Raw genomic sequence first — 19,774 nt, 5'->3', positions numbered from 1 at the left:
TGGGTGTGATAGAACAACGTTGCTGTCTGTGCAAAGCCAATGGCAATTGCTGCAAAATGTGTTACTTCTTCCCAATATAAAATCGGTCAACTGTGGATTTCATTTTCCATACCTTAGCATGGGTTAGCAGCTGCAGATGTCTCAAGCTGACCGTGATACAACTGTGTCCCGGTCCTCCCCACAGGCAAGAACCATTACAGCCAGCGGAGGGGGCAAGACTTTTGGAACCCCGTCGCAGCATTTGTGTTTTTCATTTAATTCACTTCACACACGCTAGTCATCGGGGTCGATTCACCAAAATTCCAAGAGTACCAGAAGTGACATCATCCAAACATTCTGCTGCTGATGGCATTACAGGAAGTGAGAGCACATTTATTTTTGACCCTGGTGATGTTAGAGAAGGGGCTGCTGGATGACTTTTGACATAATGGCATCAGAGTACTGACATATCTGCTTTAGAAAGCTTTTGCATTATTTTATTGGTCTATAAATTAATATATTTATAAAATACACATTCGTACAATCCTCATGATTACAGGTTATAGGAAGCCCCTTTCGTATTATTTGTGGCCTCCTTGTGTGCCCCTAAAACTCCCTTCTAGAGACACTGAGGATATAAACAAATTAATTAAATGCCCCAATTTAGGATCAAAAGTAAATAGGGCACATAAAACCATGTTTTCCTTCAATTCCTGCTACTGCCTTTGCTTTGGAATCTCTCACACCAGGGGGCAAAAAGATAGTGCCAGGCATTCCAGTGAGCAAGCCAGGGGTCGCACGGGGGCAAGATATGACAGATATGACATGACGTCCACGGCACTAGTATGCTTCTCCTCTCCTCGGAGGCGGAGCCTTGCAGTACAAAATGTGAGGAGACGGGACCACTCTCTGAAGTCTGCCATCCTCATATCATGACAGTGTGGGGTGGGGTCAGTGAAGCTTGTTCGTGTCATTCCACTTTATGCTGAGAGGGAAACGTTGTTAAGAGTCTGAGCTGATTGACGTGAAGCCACACACTGGACTTCTGTCTGCAAAGGCGAAGCAATCATCTAGATGCAGCATTGCTTGCCTGCACCACCCACTGATACAAAACAATGTAATAGTATTTGTGAAGCACGCGGCTGCTTCAGAAGAAGGTCCCGGAGCTAGCGGCAGGAGTGCGGAACAAACAAGAACTAACAGACCCCAGTAAAGAAAGCCTATGCATCAGAAATAAGTCTTCAATAGTTTACGAAAAACGGATTCAGAAGGAGTAAAACCCATAGCAGTCGGCAGGAAATTCCAGAGTTTGGCAGTTAGAAATGAAAAGGAAATGACACCTCTTCTTGTCTTGCGAACCCTGGGAAGGCGCAGAAGCTTTAGAGTGTTGGATCGCAACGATCTGCCCTGGCGTTAGTTAGGCAATCTTCTTAAATATAAAGGGCCTTTTTGCTCCAAGGCTCTATAAGCGGAGATGAAGGCCTTTTATTTAATGCGCTGACAATGGGCAGCCAATGTAGACTGCGCAAGGAGGCAGCTACAGATGAGCGAGCCGGGAATCAATCTTCAAAATCAGACGTGCTGACATATTTTGAACCATCTGCAGACGATGCAGCAAGTAAGCCGGTACAGCCAGATACTAACTGTTTGCATTGTCAATCTTGGAAGTAACCAAGGCATGGATGATGGTCTTGCGATTGTCCTCAGATACCAGATGGAGCCTCTTCCTGAGAGATTCCAACATATGGAAACAATTAGAGGAAACAGCTCTAACCTGCGGTTCGAAAGACAGATTAAAATAAGATTTGTAGCCTAGATTTCTTACTGATGTGAATGGGAAGGGCTGCACAATATAAGCCTGATGTCATTGCATCACTCCTATACCTAAAGGGTGTGCATTGATGCCCAGCCCTTACTACGAGCGAGACTCAGAAAGGCAGTCATCATTACCTTCATATGCTTACTGTCAGAGTTACATTCACGAAAACACGATAACCGGGTAGCAAATTAGGGGGCCGATTATGATGGCGGACGGACCTGAGTCCGTCCGCCACCATAGAGCAGGAGGGAACCTCCGCATTGCCTGCGGAGTTCCCTCCTGTGCAATTAGGATGTGACCGCCACCCTGGCGGTCACATCCTCTATTTTTACCATTGCGGCGGGTGCGGCTTCAAGCTGCATCCGCCGCAATGGTAAAAATGCATACATTGCATTTGTATGCAGAAAGCGGCAGGCACCGTGCGGTGCCTGCTGATTTCTGCATACAAATGCAGGGGGGTACCATAGGTACCCCCCATGTGCACCCCCCCACCCCCCTTCACCTAGGGGGCCCGCAACGGGCCCCCGCAGTGAAGTTACACATGCTTTTCCACGGCGGAAAACCCGCCGCGGAAAAGCATTATTTAAAGCCCTTCCTAATATGGCGGACGGTGTCTGAGAGACACCGCCACCATATTAGAGCTTTTCCGCCGCGGTTGTAAGCCAACTGCGGCGGAAAAGCTGCGGACGGAAACCAGGACCCACCAGCCATCCTAATGTGGCGGTGGGTCTTTGGTGGGTCCGCTACGGTTTTTCCGCATCCTCCGGGCCGGCGGTGGCTTCGCCGGCCCGGAGGATGCGGAAAACCCGCAATCATAATAGGCCCCTAGGTGCGGAGGTGTAGCCTCATCCACCTACTCAAGAAGCCCCTACTGTAGTATAGGGTGACTTATGCACCCTTTGTATGACTAATATTACGTTCTATATTAGATTCCTGTCAATTAAATATGATTTGCCTTAAGATGACAACAGAGACACTTACTTCAGTCACTGAATTGTCTATATTGAAAAGGACACTATTCAAATCACGGCAGGTCCACTCTGCCTCTTTTCCTTATGATGCTGCTGCTCCAAAGTACATAACATTGGGTAAATAAATATATAGGTATTTTACAAATATTCAAAGATGCATGCCTGTTTTATAAAGTTGTCTTTAATTACTGCATTAGTTTTATTACCAGCATTAAAGCTCCTTTATAAGTTGGGATTTAAGCCCCTTAGTAACAACACATTTCCCAACTAAATATATTTGCGAGATGATAAATATTGGCATTTACAGTTTAAAACTCAGGTTGATGGGGAAGGAAATATCCAATGCACAGGACCAAAACTACCTTGCAAATAAAATATCGATTTGTTTTATGGCTGCTGCATGGAAAAATGACCAATGCTTCCCTTATATTGATAAGCTACCGGATTGTCAATTACGAAAGGAGGTTTTGAGGGTAAGAATTGGGGTAAATCCTTGTTATATGAACAATCTGGTAAAGCACGCTATGATAAACAAGACGGGAGGCTGCACTTGCTCCTTGGGCACCCAATGTGATCTGCCGCATATTCTAGTTGATTGCCTGAAGTTCCTGGACTTACGTATTATGTTTTTAAAACCAATATTCATGAAATATGAGATTAAAACAAGGACCCAGGCTGTGACATTGATGACCGAAATGGCCTATTTAGATATTGCCGTGACCATGGGGAAATGTATGCAAAAAGTGAAGGCAGTTGTATATCTTTTTAATGATTTTTAGCTAGTTTCCCGTAATTTAGGTAATAGTGGGTTTTTAGATTGAATCTGTTTTTAGGATGTATTTATGCATGTCAATGGATGTTTTTTTTAGATTTTTATTGATGAGATGTATTGTTTGTGGACCAATGGTCCGAATAAACGTGAAATAAACTGAACTACAATTTATTGGGCATTCTTTATAGGTAACACTATTGAAAGGTTTGTGGTTTCTCACCCAATGATTCAATTATCTTCTTCTGTAGGTCCTCCCCTTCCTCTTCCGCCTCCTCCTCCATATCTTCCTCTTCCTCCTCGTCCATCTCCTCTTTGTTCTCTATTAAGGTATAGACATCAGTTTGCTGAGCTTTCATATTTTCATACCTTGGAAAGAGACAAGTGGAGATGCTATGAAATTCCCCTCTGCTGAAAGGGTACGGGTAGAAGAACTATGCATTGAGTCAGATAAATATGAAGAAATTTTTAAAAAGGTAGGGATAGGATAGGGAGCATTTATTAAGGGAAATTAAGAATGGAATACCAAGACACACGAAAAGAGATGTATCTATACTAATAAAATAAAGAGAGAGCCCAAACCTTAGAGGCGGGTAATCTCAGGAACCACAGCACCAATCACAACACCCAATACAGCGTTGGAAAGGGCAGTTGCAGCAGAAGGACATAGGCTATGCAGACGCCTACCATATACATTTAAAAGGTAAAAGAACCGTGCCAGCAAAGTAGTCCCTTGTGGGCGTGTCTGCGTTGTGCTGTGGGCTTGTGCTGGGGGCGTGACAAACGCTGGGGGCGTGTGGTACGTTCCGCCCTTCATGCCATGTCTCATATCCTGTGCTAATCCCACCCTGCTCCCTTTAAATACCCCTGCACCCCATAATCATAACCCACCCTTACTCCTTAAAATACCCTAACACCCTTAAACACTAACCCATCTTAACCCTATAAATATACCCTGTACCCAAAACACAAACCTATCCCTAAACCCTAAAAATTCCCCTGTACCCAAAACCCAAACCTAGCCCTGAACCCTATAAATACCACTGTACCTCAAAACCCAAACCCACCCCTGAACCCTAAAAATACCCCTGTACCCCAAAACCCAAACCTAGCCCTGAACCCTAAAAATACCACTGAACCGCAAAACCACCCCTGAACCCTAAAATACCCCTGTACCCCAAAACCCAAACCTAGCCCTGAACCCTTAATACCCCTGTACCCCAAACCTAGCCCTGAACCCTAAAGATAACCCTGTACCCCAAAACCCAAATTTACCCCTGAACCCTAAAATACCCCTGTACCCCAAAACCCAAACCTAGCCCTGAACCCTAAAAATACCCCTGTACCCCAAAACCCAAACCTAGCTCTGAACCCTAAAAATACCCCTGTACCTCAAAACCCAAACTTAGCCCTGAACCCTTAAAATACCCCTGTACCCCAAAACCCAAACCTACCCCTGAACCCTAAAACTACCCCTGTACCCATAACCCAAAACTATATCTGAACCCTTAAAATACCCAAACACCCCAAAACATATACCTCAGTACCCCAAAACATATACCCCTATACCCATACTTACCTTATCCAAACATTTTAAAAAAACATGCTTTTACCATTCATGCATTTACAACGAATTTCGTTGTAAATGTATGCGTGGTAAAAGCATATAAAATGTAATGCCATGCGTTATAATGGCATATGCGGAGTGATGGTATGCGGAAAGAAAGTTGCGGAATAATGGGTGTTTACCCTCCCCCAGGTAAGTACATTGGTGGCACGGCGGCCCACATCTCCAGCAACATACTCATATTTTTTCACCACTCATTTGAATAATGCACAGGTCTCTCTCATTGATGGCCAGCACCGACATACACTTTTAGACACACCTCCCGCCACAACTTCTAGAATTGCGAACTTTAGAGCTGGGGAGCTATGTTCGAATATCGGCATCAGCTCAACATTCTGTTATTCCAGGCACATCGCTTTGTCTCCCCGTGCCTACCACAAATGAATGTGTTCTTCTGTAATGCAAATTGTGCTCATGCCATGTTGTCATTCGCGCTATATAATATTGCAAGGAAAAATAAAGTAAGGAAACTCGAGTTCACACACTACTGAACGTGGACTCTTAAGTGCATCAGCAGTGCACTGTGAATCGGAGCGTTTCACAGGCCGGTCACATATAAGAAATGCTATCAAAAGAAAATCCTACAAAACAATATACTACTGGCCGGCAGCAATTCATACCCGGACAACGTCGGGACGGGCTGCTAGTGTATGTATATTTGGTAGATCTATAGCACAATCCTATCCAAGAAGCAGCTTAACACTATACTTGGTCAAAGACTAGAATAAAGTCCATGAGGCATAGGCGCACAGAGATGTTGTTCCAGATCCTGGGTGCATTTATGGAATATGCTCTCTCCTAAAGATACCTGTGCGTACCCCCACAATCCCGATGATGTTAGACCTCAAGATGAGGCGCACTGATCACCACGCAATACTTAGACCACTAATGTTCTGGGTACGGTTATGGACCACACCGGCACTCCTTCATTATAGAGCAGAGTTAGAGGAGTTAAAAGATCTGGATATCTCTAACTGTATCACATGGTTCACACACATAAGAGTATGGTTTGAGAGGGTAGGACTGTCACATTTTTTAAATAGCCCAAATGCATTAACCCCTAACTCGAGAAGGACATTAAAAGCTATCTTTTGGGTCTATATGAACGAACACAGAACTAATGATATATCAAATGGCTCCCTAACCAGAGAATTTCTGTTGTTCACTATGAATCCTTCCAGAATGAAGTGAACCCTCCACTAGCTAAAACCCTATACCTTAAATTTAGGTATAGAATACTCTTGTTAAAAAGTTGTGTTGCAAGGTGGAACAAAAACAGTGATGATAAATGCACCATGTGTAATGGAGGTGGGAGGGAGGACATTACGCATGTTCTGTTCTTCTGTCCTGCCTACAAGGCTCAAAGGATAAAGTGGATTAAACCTCTTTGTATAAATCTAGGAGTGTGGAGGTGCAGCGATGCAGAAAGAATCCTATTAACAGATACGCGTCAGGTTCTTGTATTTGGCATTAGTAGGTATCTGCTTGCAGTGTATTTCATGAGGAAAAAAGCGGGAGAAAATATATGAACTGTAACAAGATTACTGATCACACCTGGTACCGATTATGTCTATAGGAAATGTTTACATAGTGCTTTTTTAAAACTTTAAAGTTTTTAAAATTTTAACAAAAAACTCATTTTTTATATTCTATATTGTGATTAATTCGATTAACCAAGACATATGTAATACCTGTATCTAGTGTAGTACTTATGTATATAATGGTTTTATAAATATTTTTATGACTGTATTTTATTGTACTTCCTATGAACTTTTATGATACCTTTTATCGAAATAAAGTTAATTGAATTGAATTGAATATGCTTGCTGCCTTGTCTTTAATCTGTAGTCTGATGGTGTCCTGCTGCAGGTGTGCAGAGAACACCCAGAGACGAGGAGTTTCTCTGCAAGATAAGTGTGGATGTTGGTTGTGATGCGAGATGAATAAGGATTATATGACTTCTGATTGTAAAGGAACGGTCAAGGAATTCAGCTAGGTCAATGGAATAAACAGAGGGATCTCACAAAGGGAAGTATCCGACTGGGAATCTATACTGTCAAACAAAAGAAATGAGATGCAGCCATAGGACTAGGCCTTGACCCCATGCACTCCGACCACACCAGAAACATGGGTATCATCTTGGACATCAGACTTACCATGAGACATCAGATCCAGCCCGTCACCTCCGCCTGCTTTCACATTCTTCTCATGCTCAAAAGAAATAAACATCAAATAGCTTCCTCCTGACAACAGAAAGATTGACACCCAGGCCCTTACCACACGCATACTGCACTACAGCAACACCCTCTACTATGGCATCTCCACACACCGGTGGCACAAGCTACAAACCATCCAAAACGCCGCCGCCAGACTAGTACACAACCTTCCACGCTGCGCACTCTTCACGCCGCTCCTCCAACAACTTAACTGGCTCTCCATCCAGATGCAGCGTCAATCTTTCAGCTGGGGACAGGTCAATTCCTTCAATATGGGAAGATAAATCAAGTCGCAAGAGAGATCTGGACTTCCGCCCCAGAAAAACCTGCGGAAATCAGAAGTTGCAGGTTATACTATATATGGCACAGGGGAGACACTTCATTACGCACTTAAATAGGGCGTTGCGAGAGGATTTGACAGTTACACCCCTACCAGTTCAGGCTAGATGGGAGAAGACACTTGGGGAGCCCCTGTCTAAAAAAGACTGGATTAAAGTACACTAAGGGGTCAAAGCTATACATTTTATTGTTAGGTTTAAGCTAGTCCAGTATAACTTTGTACACCAGGCATATCTCTCCCCAAGAATACGTAGTAGGATCTTTCTGACAAGATCAGATAGACGCCCCAGATGTGGAGTTGCTGACTCCGATTTTATACATATGGTATGGACATGCCCGAGGCTGTCTCAGTGTTGGACTTCGATATTAGAAAAAATAAAGGAAGTGGTGGGATGGTCCGTGCCCAAAGGTATACGGGAGGTGTTACTGGGTCACCTTTTTACTCCAAAGAAAAAGAAATTGAGTAGAAAAGTTGTAATCCTTGGGTTGGCATTAGCCGAACGACAAATTGCTATATCATGGATGGGTACTACTCCCCTGAATATTGAGTCATGGTTGAAAGATATGGGCTAATGGGCAGCGCCGGAGGCGGTAAGAATGAAGAGAGTAAGATGTGATGAGAAACTGGAGGACGATTTACTGGCAGATGTAAAGGACCTACAAACACCAGCAATAACATGCCCTATACCAATCCCTCACAAGACGGACAATGACGCACTGTAACTAATTAGACATTAAGGAGTCAAAATAGAGAACACCAAGAACTAAATGGGTATAGGACATAACAAGCATTGGCATAGCCAATAGGTCTCGCTTTTCGGACCTTATAAGTAGTTAGGTATGCAGCACAATATCCTTGGTGCAACAACATTAACTGTTGCATGGTTAACCACTTATAAGGTCCCAAAGGCGAGACCTGTTGGCTGTGCCAATGCTTGTTAAGAAAGGTGATAGCGGTTTACCCAAATGCTATAGGCCCATATCTTTGGTGGATAGTTCTAAAAAAAGATATTGGGGAGGGTCACTTTTAAGCGCTGGCAGGCATGAGCCATAGACAACAACATTTTATCCGTACATAAATATGGTTTTTGACCTGTGCGGAGTACAGTGGATCAGTGTCTGAACCTATATATGATAGTAAGTAAATACACTGTCGCCAGGCGCTGCCCACTGCACCTAGCCTTTATCGATCTTTCTACCGCTTTTGAGAACGTCAAAAAAACTAAACTATTGTTGATGTTAATCAAAATGGGGGTAGACAGTGCATTGGTTAATTTTCTGAATCATTTACTCAGAAATCTGACTGCTAAGGTACAATACGGCAAATCAGGAGAACTGTCTGATTCTTTCCCTCTAGCCAGTGGCGTGAGCCAAGGGTGCGTGTTAGCACCATTGCTTTTTATCCTGTATATTAATGATTTGGGTATGTTATTATCAGCCTCCACTAAGGATGCATCAAAAAGTGCGAACCTAGCTGTTCGGTCTCTGTTATATGTCCACGAGAAGCTGCAACTATGCGCTTGTAAGGGCATGGCGGAACAGTCCGCTACATTTTATGTTTTTCTGTGGCTTTTACTGGCGTTTTTTTCAGTCATTCCTTAAACCGATACTGGTTAAATTAGCCTTTTGGAAATGTAGGGCTGCACTAACCTATCTTCAAATGTTGGATAGTCCAGAAATGTGTCTTATTGTTTGTTACTTTCTTAAGCCAACCATTCACAGTAGAAAAACAATGGAGGGGACGTAATGGGGCATTTAATTGCTTAAGCAGGTTTTACATGATCTATGTTTGATTAATTATTATGGTTTTAATATTCTTATTTATTGTATTGCACTGAGACAATACATTGTGATAATGACCTAATGTATCTTTTATTGTAATATTTTATCTTGTGCTTTTTTTTTTAATAAACATTTTATTGGGATTTTACAGGTGGTACAAAACAATCATATAAAACACTTGCCGAGGTCCGGTATACTCTTAGGCGAGTGATAGAAGGGAGAAAGGACCGGACCCTTATTCCTTTTAAGGGAGAAGATGGCTCTCTCAATTTAGGGGTCAGTGATGTTCTGCCCTAGCGTTGCTGCCTCTGAGGGGACGAGTTTGGGGAGATTTAAGCTTGCAAGGTATCTGGTGCATTCTACCTGGTTAAAGCTTTGGTCTGAGTTGTAGTCAGCGTAGAACTCTAGGAAAGTGTTGAGTATGTCTTTGTGACTCGTGTGAGTTTTGTTCCTAGTGTCTGTTATTGATGCAATCGTCCCCTGATTGCGTTTGTGCTTCAGGTACGATGCGAGTAGTTTCCCTGCTTTGTTAGCCTCACACAGACTGCGTGCTTTGAATTTGTTGAACCAGAACCCCGCCCTTTCACTCAGGATTTTATTGTACTCATATTTATGTTTTGTGAGAGCGTTAAGGAGAGTTCCGTTCTTTGGGTCTTGTGATTGTTCTAGTTCTAGTTTTTTTTAATCTCCGCTTCTAGTTGGTCTATACGTATATTCGTCTTCTTATTTATTCTCGCCTTGATACCTATTAGTTTGCCCCTGATTGTCACCTTCAAGGCCTCCCATAGGGCCTCTGTGCTGGTGTCCGGGATATCGTTGTGGCTTATGTATTCTTTTATGGACAACTCTATTTACTTTCTGTGCTCTGGGTTAAGGGTGGTTTCCTTGTTAAAGCGCCACCTTCTAGGGGGTCGTCATTGTGGTGCCCGCTTAGTTTTAGACTAATGGCCAAGTTGTCTGATACTAGTCTATGGGCTATGTCTGAGTGTTCTATTAGGTGTGAGTAGGTCCATGAAATCAATATGTAGTCAATTCTGGTGTAGGAGTTGTGAGGGAAGGAATAGAAGGTATAGTCTCTTGTGTTGGGGTGTTGCAATCTCCATGAGTCTTTGAGGTTGAACCTTATGCAGATGTTTTGGAGTGTTGTGTGTGAGCGCGTGCTATGATATGGGGTCGTTGACTGTCTGTCCAGGGTGTGGTCTAAGGGGATGTTCAGGTCTCCCACTACGATTCTGAGCTTGGGGTTACTCACTTAATCTGATTTTAATACATTTCTATAATAATGTGGCCTTAGAAAATTTATCATGAATTATAGATGAATTGAGCCACACAATTATCACCCTAAAAGAATCTGAAGGCGTGTCCTTGCTTGGCTGGGTGATTTTAATTGCAATATTTGCCAGCATGGCCCGAAGGGAATTTGTGGCCTTGGCTCCCTTTTGGATGATACTCCGAATCATTTTACTCATTCTAAAACAGGGGACATTTTAAATAACTTTTTCTTTTATTTCAATTTGTCATATATTAACGATCTATGCTCACCTTCCGTACCTTTTCAGCCAACGTTTCATGGGAGGGGTTCTAACACTGTGTTAGATTTTACACTCTTTGCCAAATCACATGCTCATTTACTGTCATCATGGAAAACTTTAGATGATATTTACGGCGACCATTATGCAATTGCATTTACTATTAATAAGCCCTTACATAAGCAGGTATCTAGGGATAACTGCCCCACCTATCAACAACCCATTTCCGTTGGGCGCACCAACGGTTACACCCTTAAATGGGATAAGGTTGATCCCGAGGGGCTTCCTGATAAATTATTTATGGCAAGAAAGGAAGAGATTGACATTTGTTTATCTCCATCAGAAGACCGTTTAAAAATCTTGGATTCTTTTTCAAGGATACAAGCATCGTTAAAACACCTACTCTTCCGTCAGTTCAAGCCAGGCCCACACAAACCCAAAGGGTGGTTTGATAAGAACTGCACATCTGCATTAAAATCCCTAAAAAAGGCCTTACATGCCAAGCCTAGATCCCCACGCGAAGTCGGTCAGGCCAGACATCAGTATCGCTGTGCAATTAAGATTAGGGAGAAAACCCTGAAACATGAGGCTTGGCAAGCATAAATTTCTTCCTCCAAAAATAGGGATCCAGCTGCCTTTTGGAAGGCTGTAAACGCCCCTTTTGTCCGGGATAAAAATTCTGAGCCGATAGATATAGCTATTAATGGGGATATCTGGGTGGCCCATTTCCAAAGTTTGTATGGTAATTCACTCTCCACCCATTTATCTCACTCGGCTCTTACTACATCTTGCGACAACACCGGATCCTGCCTGGGAACCCTCCCATTGGATATTGTTTTTACTTGTGAGGTGGTCTTTTTGGCCATAAGGGAGAGTCCTTCAGGCAAGGCACCGGGCCCGGATGCGATACCTATTGATGTTTTTAAAGCAGAACTTAATTTCTGGGCCCCATTATTAACCATTGTGATGAATTGTGCTAACACCCATGGACTTATCGCAACGGGGTCAGAAGCGATAGTTGCTCCTATATTTAAAAAGGGGGACAGGCATGATCCATCTTGCTATCGTCCGATTTCCCTGCTTCACGCCTTAATGAAGGTAGCTGGCCGTATTATTTTAAAAACGTGTGCAACAATGGACTGAGGATGCCAACATTTTATCGATTTTTCAGTATGGCTTTCGCGCTGGTATGGGAACGGTTGAGCAGAGCCTACATTTGTACTTTTTAATCTCTAAGTATACCCAAGCTAAGAAAGGGAACCTTTTTATTACTTTTATTGATTTGAGTTCAGCCTTCGATTGTGTTGACCATGACCAGTTATGGTCCACACTTGTGGACCTGGGTATGGAACCTTCAATCCTTAATTTTATCAAGGAATTATACAGGGATGCTGGGGCGAGGGTGTTTGGACAACGAGGGGAGTGCTCCTCTAGATTCTCCATCAAGAGGGGGGTGAGACAGGGGTGCATCTTAGCGCCCCTACTCTTCTCCCTCTATATTAATTCTATTGGCGATCACCTTAAAACTTTTCAATATGGATTACCCTTCAGTCCAGGGCCACCCCGTCCCCATCCTTTTGTATGCGGACGACGCTGCTATTATTTAGCAAACCAGGCTGGGCCTACAGAGGGCTGTCTCAAACTTTACTTTTTTATGAGGGAAAAGGGACTTAAGGTTAATATATCAAAAACCTTTTCCACGTCCTGTCGACATGGAACAAAGAAAGTACCTAGTCCCATTTTTATCGAGGGTAAAAGGATAGAGACTACAGATCAATTCTCCTACCTTGGGATTTCTTTTTACAGGAAGTGCTCTTGGCACACAGCAATTACAGCTAAAAAATTTGCATTTTCTAGGGCGATTGGAGCTTTGCAGAATTTTGCGGCTAAAATTGGGGGTAGACCCGTCAAGGAGTTGATTGTAATATACAAGGCTAAATGTGTATCCACGGCCACTTATAGCTCCGGTATCTGGGGGATTGATACCTCAATTTTAATTCAACAATCCGAAAACTGTTTCCTCAGATACCTCTTGGGTGTCCCCAAATCTACAGCTAGTTATTTTGTACATATAGAACTGGGTCTCCCCTATATCTCCGATATTATAATGACTGAGCCTATCTTGCTATGGCACAAGCTGTGGCTACCTCCAGAGACAGCCTTTAATCGTAATATAATATCTGATTGCCTAAACCTTGATGGTATAAAGCAAGTTAAATGGCTGTCATTTGTGGAAGCAATGCTGACCGAGATTGGCCACCCCGATTTTTTTAAGAATCCACTTAGTATGGAAACGATGCCGAGGAAAGTCCTGCGTAATCTGGTAATGGACCATCTAGCGCATAAAAGATGGTCCGCGGAAAAACTGAAAAAATCTGTGTTAGCTTATCAGCAAATTACTATAGAACAGGGACTGCAATTATACCTTGCAAGTGACCTTTACTGTTATGCTAGAATGCTTCTCACAAGGTTTAGATTGGGATCTTTTTATTGTCTAACTACTTTCCCAGCATGTAATGACTGGTCGAGAGATTTACTGCCTTGCCCCTGTGATGATCTCGCCCCTCAAACTAATATGCATTGTATTTTATTCTGTAAATTTTACGAGGTTCCAAGAAAGATCCTACTTAAACCAATTCTTAAGGAGTGGGTCCTCCGGTCTTGTAGAAATGCTTTTCTTAGACTACAACGGCTAGAAAATATGGAAGTGGCCCACACTCTAGCTAAATTTCTGAAACTTTTGGTTAAGTTTAGGAACTCGATGTAACATATCATATGTTTTTATGTATCTTAGAGTTTTTTAAACCCATTATATTTTAATGACTGTTTTATTTTTATCTTTTGTTTTTTAAATGCACTTGTCACTTCCTGATAATACCCCTGTTTTTAAAATGTATGGTGTACCCATAATGGAATTATACTTGCACTTTGCGACTTATATTTGTTCTTAATAATGTATGCTTTTATGATATTACTCTGTATATCGAAATAAAGCTTTTTTGAATTTGAATTTGAATTTGAGCTTGTCTTGAGGTAGCTTGTCTAGCGCCTCCAATACCTCCTCCCAGAAGATTGAGTTGTCTGTGTTGGGGTCGTATATGTTCACTATGTGGTACCTTTCTTCCCCCCTTGACATGTTGGTAATTAAGAGTCTGCCCTCTTTGTCCAGGGAGTGTGATTCTATCCTGATCTTAGATTTTTTGGTGACTAGCGTTGCCACCCCGCGTTTCTTTTTGACTGCCGGTGAGCAGACTGTGTCGGCTATCCAGTTGGATCTGATGAGCTTTATATCCTCTGCGTCAAGTTTAGTTTCCTGTAAAAGGACTATGTCACGTTTTGTTCTTTCCAAGTATCTTATTATCTTCCTACGCTTGATGGGGTGGTTCAGACCTTGGTAAGCTTAGCGATTTCCCTCTGGGTGGACCTCACTTGCTCTCGGGCTTGTATGTGCCTCCATGTACGGGGTGTCCTACTGGTGGGTCTTGGTCAGCATTGTGCTCTAAGGAGTGTGTGCATACTCTGGAGTGTGGTCACAGTTGTGCTTGGGGTGAGACAGAGAAGTCTTGAAATATAGTAAAGGTAGGAAAAGAGCAAGATAGAAAGAACATTCTAGAGAGCCCCCTACTCCCTCCTCTCCTACCCTCCCTCTCCCCCCCCACTTGCTTGTAGGAGGTGCGACGAGAGGATCGCCGTTCCGCCTCCCGGAGACCTGGTCATCTATGTTACTATTCTCTAGAAGTTCTGAGGTTAAAAAAAAAAAAGGTCAAAAGTTCCTTCAGTCCGAAGATTGTACTCTTGTGGCCTGCGATCGATATTCCAATTGTAAAAAATCTCTGTTACCCAGGCTTGCTGGGCATCGTGAGGTAGGTGTGTTGGCTCTCTGAGGTAGATGGTACCTGTGAGGTAGTGTATCTAGGTCATGCAAGGTTTACTGGCCACTGTCACCATTGTCCTCCCCGCTTGGAGGGTCTGAAGAAGGGCTTCTCTTTGCCGAGGCTTGTTGATAGACGTCCATGCCCTGGGCCTTTGTGCCATTCAGAAATCGCGTCAGCTCCTTCGGTTCCGTAAAGAAGTGGTTTTGTCCCCTGTCCATTATTTTGAATTTTGCGGGGCCTACAAAGGAGAACTGCATGTTTGAGCCTTTGATGGATGGCCAGGAAGCCTTTCCTGTCCTCCACCGTGGGTTTAAAATAGTCCTGGGTGAGGATGATTATGTGGCCTTTCCAGGTTATCTAATGGTTTTTCCTAGCATAGTTGAAAATGTCCTCTGCATGCTGAGACCTCAGTGGTTTGCATATGATGGGACAGGCAAAGTTGGATGCTGGGTTCTTGAAGGCCGGGACTCTGAAAGCCTTGTCTATTTCAAATTGGCGGTGGAATTTTAGGTTGATGATCTTAGGGATTAGGTCCTCTAGGAAGGCAGCGCATGATTCTGCAGTTTCCTCGGCACCCTCTGGGATCCCTAAGATGCTGATATTCCCCCTGCGGCTTCGGTCCTCCAACTCAGCTGACTGCCTTAGTAGGTCACCAGTAGCTTATTTTATCATCATCACCTCTCTGCTCACTTTGTTTGAGTTATCTTCCACTTCACTGATCCTCTGCTCTGCCTTAGTCAACCTAATATTTACTGCGTTTAGGTCCGCTCTTACCGCCGCAATTTTGATTTGTATTGTGTCCGTGGTGAGTTTTGTGGTCTTTGCCAGATCATGTACTTCTGCCAGTTTCTTTAGTATCATTTCAAGCATGCTGCTTATGTCTTGCTTTTCTTTGATCGGCGAATCCGGGGCTCCTCTCCACCGCGTTTGTTTTCGGTGTTCCTTGCTACCCACTCATGGCGCCTCGCCTCTTGCCTCAGGGCTCATTGGGTGGAGCAAGGCTTCCGATGCTTGAAACTTCTCTCCTTTTCTCAGTTCAGCTGGTTACAGGTTTAGTTATACGTCTCGCGGGTCTCCGTTTCGGAGCATCGGCAGGAACAGACAGCCATCAGGCCTGCCGTCCAAGCCATGCTTTTAAGATGGAATAAAGATGAATTGACAGACTGACTTGACTTACAATACACCTCGCGTGGGAAAGCCGCGTGTGGCAAAGGGATATACGTGGTAAAGGCACTGCCTGGTAAAGGCAGGACATGGTAAATGATACATGGTGAAGACGTGCGATGTAAAATCATGCAACCCTTCAGGACACGCTGCTGCTGCTTCAGAAGCCCCCTCTAAGCCATCTTTGTACTGCAGACTGCCTTCGCACTGAAGGGTAAGTCATGATAACAAGGTGGAGGCCTCTACCAACAGCTAAGAAATGCTTTTCATTCTAAACCGCCACTAAAGGAAGAATCCGTCGGTAAGAGCAAACCCAGTCACTCCCTCAACTCCCAGCACACTCCAGAGCACGCCTTGCTCGTCTTCACCGAATGAATGCACACAGCGAGCTAAAAGGCGGGACCTGCAGGAGGGAGCAGATAGAGTGACAGAGAAGAGGGAGCGAGGGAAGAAGCAAGACTGATAGAGGGACGAGAGTCTGAGAAAGAGCCAGAGAGAACGGGAGAGCTAGGGGAGCAAGGCAGAGAGAGTCAGCGAGAGAACAGAAGGAGAAAGAGAGACACAGAAAGAGAGAGCACGAGGATTTGAAAGGACCAAGAGAAAGAGTTATCGAGAGCGAAAGAGGGCAGCTGATAGAGAGAACAAGCGGCTAAAAGTAAAACAAGCAAATGGTGCGAAAGTGACGAGAGAACAGAAGGAGAAAGAGAGACACAGAAAGAGAGAACGAGGATTGGAAAGGACCAAGAGAAAGAGTTATCGAGAGGGATAGAGGGCAGCCGATAGAGAAAACAAGCGGCTAAAAGTAAAACAAGCAAATGGTGTGAAAGTGAGGCGGCCGCGCGGCGGCAAAAGTGATCGCAGACGAGATGGCGCCTGTGCTCGGTAGTGCGCGCCTGGCGCGTAACCACAAGCTCTAGGCCGCCACAAGCAAAAGCGTGTGGTAGCATTTTCTGGAGCCACACATTAAAAGTCTCGCATCGCAGCGCATGTGCTGGCTCAGCGAGACCTAAAAAGGGAAGTGACGCTGAAGAGTTGCAGTTAATATGAGGAAGGGAAGAGGAAGGGTAGGGGCAATTGGGGAATTGTATAGTTATCCTTTGAGCCAGGAAACAAGCTGGCATATCGGAACAAGTATAAACCTGACGTATCAGTGTTTAAAAATGTAAGTATACTGTATTGATGGAGCAAGGATTCGCATATTACGCGCCTTGCTTGAATTCATGACCCTCGATTAATATTAATCAAGTAACCTCATATGTTTGTCTTACTAATTTTCCTTTATTTTTGACATTGGGGTGTCCTAGTGACGCTTGCCTATGTGTTTACTAACTCTATAACGCTCGTAACTAAAAATGGCCGCTGCTTGGCGGGGTTTCCTTCTGCGCATGCGTTAGTCACACTTACGTGACGTACTTGCAGTTCTGGTGGGAATCTTTGCGCTTGCGCATTGGCTTTAAAATGGCTGCTGTATGTCCTCACATGGTGAAGCTTGCGCTGATGTTTTCATGTCATTGTCTGTTGCACTAAACTCTAACGCCATAGTATATTTTTAAGTAAAGGGGTATAGAGTAGCTATTCATGGTATACAGTGTATTCATTTATTTTCTGTGTTTTAATTTGTTTTCGCTTACTTTTCATGTACCGCGTTCTTGAGGGTCTGCGAGACACGCGTGAATCCATATTGAATTACCGTACTGCGCATGACTGTCTCCTGCCGGTGGCATTGAATGACTGCCAACCAGAGGTCGCGGCCAAAATGTGCCTGGGAAGATGCACCTTCACCCAGCCGAAGAAGCTAAAATGTCCTGCAATAGTTACATTTGTATTATTTTCCATTGTGTTCTGTAGAGCATGCCATAGGAACCCCAAATTCAATAGGCGGTCCCAGAAATGTAAATACCGGCTTGTAGAAGTCAAACGTGATTGGTGTGTTTACCTATCCTACTTGGGGACCAATCGAAATTGGGGATTCTGACACTTGCAACATTTGGGGGGGTGGTACACTGACCCCTAAAACAGTATAACTAGCCTAGGTTTAGCTAGAGAAATTGTCCGACTTGTCCGAATAGCTGACCTGTCACTGACCCAACGCACTCAATAGGTGACTGATACCTGCGGAGCACTCTGTCCATAATTTCCATAGACTCAAGGGGTTCTTGCTAAGAAACCCTAAGTGCTGGCGGAGCACTTTGCTGGGGAATTCGCTAACCCAATCGGGGTTCTGACTGTTAGCTGCAGAGAGGGAGGAACGCAGGCATTTCGTCCAAACTGCGGGTGCTGGTCGTGCCTTGGTGGTCCTGTCCTGATCCTAATCTGGGTTTCCTGTCCTGTCCTGGGGTGTCCATTCTGCACCTGCTGTCCCATTGATGACTGTCCTTCTTTGGGGTTTTTCCTGTCTTTAACTGATCCGTGGCCAGGGTTGGTCTTCACACCATTCTAGGTAAATATAGTGCTGAAAACTCTATACTGCACCTTCTATTTTTCCTGTCTTTTGCTTTAATAAAGACATACCTTTGCATATGTTGATTTTCCATGCTTTACGCAAACTACTGAATGAAGAGCTCATATGATATTGATGTTATCTAGCATGTTCCTATTTTTTCCCCTTCCTTGAAGTACCTTTGCTCGATATCACTTATAAAATATAGATGCGTTTCATTCTTTACCGTTAAACTGACTCGATGATGGTTCTAATATTCTAGTATTTGTTCCACTTCTTCCCCTCCTATAGGTATATGTTATTTTAAAATTCTCGTGATTCAAAGTTCAAAGTCTTTTTACATCTTCATTTGATCCAAAGTATAGGTTCTCACTTGTGATATTATAGTATGTTCTAAAATACTTTCCTGAGTCTAGTTATTCCCAGTCATAGGCTAACTCCGGGTTTTCTGAATTTAGCTGTTTTTCCCTGTTCATAGATTCATAAATGATTAGTTTAATTTACTTCTTTCATGGATATGTGCTCTTCATTATTTTGATTATTGATTGCCTTTTGGTTGTAAGCTTGATGCTTTCCGAATCTGAAATTTAGATAAAATCTTTAAAACTTCCCAGTAGTCTGTGGTCATTTAATGAAAATATAAAAGAAATATATTTTGGTATTTTGTTAGCATTTTTCTTCACAGCTAGCTCCCTGATCCATTGAGGTCATTAGGTACCCGTAACGGTGGATTGGTAAGTCGGGTACAGTAGGAATAAATAGGAAGGAACTAGGGTTACTGGTAGTAGAGTGTAAGGTCACCTGATTAATGTATAAGATAAATTGAAGTTTATGGGCCCGATACACATATGGTGAAATTGTTGGTTGGGTGACCTGCGCGCTCGATCAGTAATTTTCTGGTAGCAGAGCTATGGTTAGGGACTAGTTAAAGTAAGATAGGACTAGTTAAGGTAGCTAGGTAGGTCGGATGCTGCTATAAAGTTTTTTTTTGCTGCTAAAATTGTGAACATATTGTTGATAATAATTGATCGATCACGTGAAATGTTTTTGCTTTGAAAATTATGAAATGTTTTAAATTGTTTTTCTTACTATTATATTGATAAATGTATTAACCCATTCGTTAGTGATTGTTTAATGTTTGTCTGGAATCCCCGGGGAATTGAATAGCGAGTGGTGAAGAGAATCCACTTCGCTTTGAGGTCACTGGCTAGAGGAAAATTGGTGCAGGTTAGGCAGAACTGGAAGCACTAATTAGGGTTTTCTG

At 43.3% G+C, this 19,774-nt stretch overlaps 1 protein-coding gene across 1 annotated transcript in view; it reads right to left on the bottom strand.

Moving 5' to 3' along the window:
- LOC144753943 (E3 ubiquitin-protein ligase TRIM39-like) overlaps window positions 1-19,774 on the bottom strand; it is a 244,063-nt gene that overhangs the window by 131,214 nt on the left and 93,075 nt on the right. Inside the window, exon 5 of the mRNA XM_078641470.1 lies at window positions 3,762-3,907. Within this exon, the coding sequence (XP_078497596.1) occupies window positions 3,762-3,907 (146 nt within the window). The remainder of the gene's footprint in view (window positions 1-3,761; window positions 3,908-19,774) is intronic.

Source organism: Lissotriton helveticus, chromosome 5_1 (assembly GCF_964261635.1).
Source record: "Lissotriton helveticus chromosome 5_1, aLisHel1.1, whole genome shotgun sequence".
Lineage (NCBI taxonomy): Eukaryota > Metazoa > Chordata > Amphibia > Caudata > Salamandridae > Lissotriton > Lissotriton helveticus.
Note: the sequence above shows the minus strand (reverse complement) of the source record. Positions and strands in the feature narration are given on the sequence as shown.